The sequence below is a fragment of the Triticum aestivum genome, chromosome 5A (assembly GCF_018294505.1).
Source record: "Triticum aestivum cultivar Chinese Spring chromosome 5A, IWGSC CS RefSeq v2.1, whole genome shotgun sequence".
Classification (NCBI taxonomy): domain Eukaryota; kingdom Viridiplantae; phylum Streptophyta; class Magnoliopsida; order Poales; family Poaceae; genus Triticum; species Triticum aestivum.
Genome location: NC_057806.1, coordinates 39818604 through 39823753, shown reverse-complemented (window position 1 = coordinate 39823753; position 5150 = coordinate 39818604). Strand labels below are relative to the sequence as shown.

The following is a 5150-nucleotide window of genomic DNA, read 5'->3' as shown; positions in this document are numbered from 1 at the left end:
TCCGATGCTAGCGTATTGATCCATGGTTACTTCCCGTGGCCGGCGACGGCTAAATGCTAGCTCAGATCGAGGTGCCCAGCAGGTGTTCGGTGAATTTCCCCAACAGGGAGATTTTGCAGCCGAAGGTATCCAGGGCCCCTGACTCAATGTATGTTTCCTTTCCATCATTGATTTACTGTTATGTGGTCACTCTGTATCTACTTTCTTATCAACCTTAGGCTTACACGACACCAGGGAGATTTCGTAACCTAGTGGCATACCATGTTTCAGTAGTCGTAACAAAGGATTCATTTTCCTAAATACAGAGATATAATTACGAGGCAGAGAGTGCACACAGAATCTGGTAATTGTGCCATATTCATTGGATTATTATGATACACATACCTGCCTAGGGAGTAACCCTATTACATCACTAAAAAGGGGGAGAGCTAAAGCAGGGTAGAGACTGGACAGAGATAAGCTGATTAGAGGCAAAACAGATTAGATCACAGCTCAAATGAGCAATTGCCCTGAATTCTGGACTACTTTGTGGATTGCCCTCACATTAGTAGGGCTATACTACAGGGAGGCACACAGATAAATGAGTCAGACTGGCTGATTTCCTTGGCTGTTCTGCCTCTCAATGCTCCCATAACGACGAGGATTCTTCCGCCGGCATAATGACAGTTTCATATGGATGGCAAAGTAGCCCAGCACGGCAACGATGAGCGCGACGACATACATAGATGTCTTCCACCCCCTGCAGGAGCCGGCTGCATAGGCCCCTAGGAGAGCAACCAAATCCAGTATGATCGTCTTGTTCATCACCCTCAGCGACCAATCTTCACATTCTTCTTTCTTCTTGGGCAGCCAATGCGGTAGCAGCATGATGATGACAACGATGGAAGCCACAAGAGAAATTGAGTTGCTGTAGAAGAAGAAGAGGTACCGGCCCCTCATGTTATCTTGCATCACCGGGCTGCCCGCCTCGTGCTCGTCGCTGCTGCTCTGCCACATCCCGCCGGGCGGTTCCAGTCCGGCCTGGTAGGCTACGCTTGCCACCAAGATGCCTACCAGCATCAGGTACTTGCGCCTCGCGTGCTTCTTCCTTTCTTCTGCATCCTTCTTCTTTTCTTCTACCTCCTTTCTTTCTTCTTCCTCCTTCTTCCTATCTTCTTCCTCCTTAGCGGCATCCTGTTCAAGTATGGACCGCATGTCTGCTGCTGGATTGGCATTTCTTCTCCGCTCCCCCACAAAATATACTACTAGCAATCCGGCTGCAACGAAGAGGACCAGCGCCACCAAGACGAAGATGTAGATGGATGTCTTATCGTCCTGCGTGCTTCCGGCGGCGTAGGCCCCCATCAAACAAAACAAGCCCACCGCCGTACAAACAGACAACGCATTGCTTTCTATGGCTGGTCTATACACAGTGGGGTTCACCAGGAGGATGATGAGAGCGATGGACAACATGAAGCTCACCGAGTTGCAGTAGAAGAAGGCTTTGTAGCGGCGCTGGTCGTTGCACAGGAGGACCGGGTCACCGGCGTGGTTTCCGAGCTTGTCCTGGAGCAGGAAGCCGCCCGGAGGGGTGAGGCCGGCTTGGTAGGTGATGGTCGCGGCCAAGATTGCGAAGAGTAACAACCGTTTGCGCCTCTTGTCAAGAAACTGGTTGCGCCTCTCCTCAAGCAGTTTGCGCCTATCCTCAAGCACCGGATCTTCATTATTGTCGTGATTCTTCTTTTCCTCATGATCCAGCGTGAAGAAGACAACATGGATCACCACGTAGCCCAGGACGGCGAATGCCAAGGCCATGGCATAGATGGATTGCTTCATGTTCCTGCAGCTCCCGGCGGCATACGCGCCGACGAGGCCAAACAGGTCGAGTATCATGGTTGCCTCCAGCACATGGTGCTTGACGAGAATCTCCTCCTGGACCAGGATGATGACCACCAATGACGCCACGAAAGAAACCGAATTGCAGTAGTAGAAGACATTGTACCGCCTAGCATCCGCCGTGAGAAGAATCGGGTTGCCGGCCATGTCCCCATCCTGCCAAAGTCCACCCGGTGGGTCCAACCCCGCTGAGTAGGTGATGGTGGCGGCAAGAGTGGCGAGCAGTAGAACAAGAGAGCGGGTCTTGTCCAGAGCTTCCCTGCTAGCACTGCAGCTGGCAGAGAAAGACACATAGTTCGGTTCAGTTCAAGTCTTGAATAGAAAGAAAGAATGAAGCGGTCTAATACTCTATAAGCAATTAATTATAGACGAAGAAGAGGATATGTACGTAGTACTCCCTCCTTTTTATTTAGTCCATATATTAGCTTTGGTCAAAGTCAAACTTTGTAATAAACTTGACAAAGTTTATAAACAAAAATATTAACATATACAATAACAAATCAATACCATTAGATTCATTATTGAATATACTTTCACATCATTTTGATTTTTTATGATAAATATTTATATTTTTTTCTAGAAACTTGCTTAAACTTTACGAAGTTTGACTTCAGTCAAACCTAATATGCAGAGTAAATAAAAATAGAGGAAGTATGTGCTTAGTAAGTATACCTGGCATTATCACCAGCCTGCCGCCGCCGGAACGACGCCAACCAGGCTGAGAAAAAAAGGAATACACCGGTACAAGCACTGCATCCATTCGATTCATTGCAGAGTAGAAGAAACAGATCGATTCAGTTGCAGAGAGAGAAGGAAAGAAAGAAAGAAAGAAAGAAAGAAGCAGTCAAAAATAATCTCAAACAAGAAGAGGTTATGTATGTGTTCAGTACCTGGCATTATCACTAGTCTGCTGATTTTCATCAGATTGTTGCTCTGGACTGGAACAAGAATTGCCGTAGAAGAAACGATGGAGTACCAGGAGTAGGATGAATGCCAGAACGGCGCCAACAAGGCTGACCACATAGACGGTGGTGTCATTCTTCCTGCAGCTGCCAGCGGCATAGGCGGCGACGAGGCTGACTAGCGCGACGATGATGCAAGTGTAGAGCTCGCGAGTCCGGGCCGTCTTCCCAAGGAGCTTCCTGCCGTCGATGATGAGAAGCATGGTGATGAACAGGGAAGCCATGAACGCTGTGGTGTTGCAGAGCAGGAACACCATCAGCCGCAGGCTGTGGTGATCCTTGAGGATGGCGTCGCCCGGCCGGTGGCTGCCGTCGGTGCTGTCCCAGAAGCCGCCCGGTGTGCTCAGCCCGGCGACATACGTGATGCTCACCGCGAATGTCGCCAGAAGCATCAGGACCTTGCGGAACCGTTCTTCGGCTTTCATCTCCTCCCGCGGCAACGGGAGCTCGGAGGTGGTGGACAAGGAGTTGCTGCTTTCGTTTGGAAAGCACCACCACCAGTCCAGGTCCAGCAGCTTGAGAAGCACGATGTAGATGAAAATGGCGGCCACCAGCGCGGCTGAGTAGAGAGATGACACCTTGTCTCGGCAGGTGCCGGCGGTGTAGGCGCCCACGAGGCTGAGCAGGTCGAGCACCATGACAAGCCGCAGCGGCACGACGCCTGAGCCTGAGGCGACCCACACGGCGTCCTTCTTGTCCTTGTCCTTGTCGTGCCGTATGGCGAGGATGAGGATGAGGACGATGACTACGAGGGACGCGATGAACGCGGTGGCGTTGCAATAGAAGAAGGCGAGGTGCCGGCGGTTGTCGGTGTCGTTGATGATGTGGTCGCCAGCGCGGTGGCCGTCTTCGTCGGAGCCCTTCTGCTGCCAGACGCCCCCCGGTGGGTTGAAGCCCGCGGTGTACGTGATGCTGGCCACCAGGGTGGCCAGCAGCAGGAGGTACTTCCGCAGTCTGTACTCCCATGGCTGGCCCTGGCCGGTCTCCATTGCCGCCGGCTGCATGCTGGGCCGGAATGAGCTAGCTTGCTTCCTCTTCCGGATTATTGTGGTGTGATGAGAATAGCCAACGGCAAACAACCATAGGGTTTAGGTTGATATAAGTTGTGTGATTATATAACGGCTCGACAAGTCGTCGGGAAAGGTCGCAAACTTCTTTTTTACTGGTTCCGGTATCTACCGGTGGTGGAGCATCCGCGGCTCGTCTGCGTCTAGATACGTGTGTACACTGCTACTTCTCACGTGTATTCTCTCAGGCTTTTTTTTACCTCTCTCATTATGTCAACTCAGCTTGTCTTGTATAGCTCCATTTTTTGTCAGGAGGAGAGAGAGAGTAGCATGCGGCCTGTGATTTATCCCCACACAAAGTCCATGTTTTTTCTTACATTTGTGAATTTCTGCCGCCAAGACCTTTAGGACAATACCACTTTCCGTTTTTCAAATATCGTATATATATTTGAACTCCTATGGCCAAGATCTTTAAAACAAGATCAATCCTGAATACATTCAAACATGTTTAAATTTCAACGTTCCAAATGAGTGAAATATGTTTTCTGAAATAAGTGGAATAACTTTTTTGAATTTGGTGAAACCAATTCTTTGAAATGAGTGAAATTTGGTTTTCATGCATATGAAACATATTTTAGTGTGAAATATGCGCAACTAATTATTCCAAAAATGTGAAACTAGTTACTTACACAATGTGAAGCTGATTATTTCAAATTATTTGAAAATTCGTGAAATCTTGTTTTCAAACGACTGAAATTATTTTTCTAAATGATAGTTTTTGAATTATGTGAACTGGCATTTTTCTAATATATGAAACGTATTTCAGTTTGTTTCCCATTTTGCTTATTCCAGTTTGTGAAAATATTTGAAATGGGTTATTACAAATATGTGAAATTGATTATCTAAAATATGTGAAACTGGTATTTTTCAAATATATGAAACGTATCTCAGGTTGTTCCCCATTTTGCTCACTCCAGTTTGTGAAAATATGTGAAAATGAGTTATTTCAAATATGTGAAATTGATTATCTAAAATATGTGAAAATGATACTTTTCAAATATATGAAACATATTTCTGTTTGTTTTGCCATTTTGCTTATTCCAGTTTTTGAAAATATGCGAAATGGGTCATTTGAAATATGTGAAATTGGTTGTCCAAAATATAAGAAACTGATACTTCTCAAATATCTAGTTCGCTGGCCGTCTTCGTCGGAGCCCTTCTGCTGCCAGACACCCCCGGCGGTTGAAGCCTGCGGTGTACGTGACGCTGGCCACCAGTGTGGCCAGCAGCAGGAGGTACTTCCGCA

At 47.7% G+C, this 5150-nt stretch overlaps 1 protein-coding gene across 1 annotated transcript; it reads right to left on the bottom strand.

Moving 5' to 3' along the window:
• Window positions 1-347: 347 nt before the first annotated feature.
• Window positions 348-3902, bottom strand: LOC123102180 (uncharacterized). Its single transcript, XM_044523483.1, has 3 exons — window positions 2766-3902; window positions 2548-2625; window positions 348-2149 (listed from the first exon to the last, which is right to left on the bottom strand). The coding sequence occupies exons 1-3, from the start codon at window positions 3839-3841 to the stop codon at window positions 586-588; spliced, it is 2718 nt and encodes a 905-aa protein (XP_044379418.1). The 5' UTR covers window positions 3842-3902; the 3' UTR covers window positions 348-585.
• Window positions 3903-5150: the final 1248 nt, after the last annotated feature.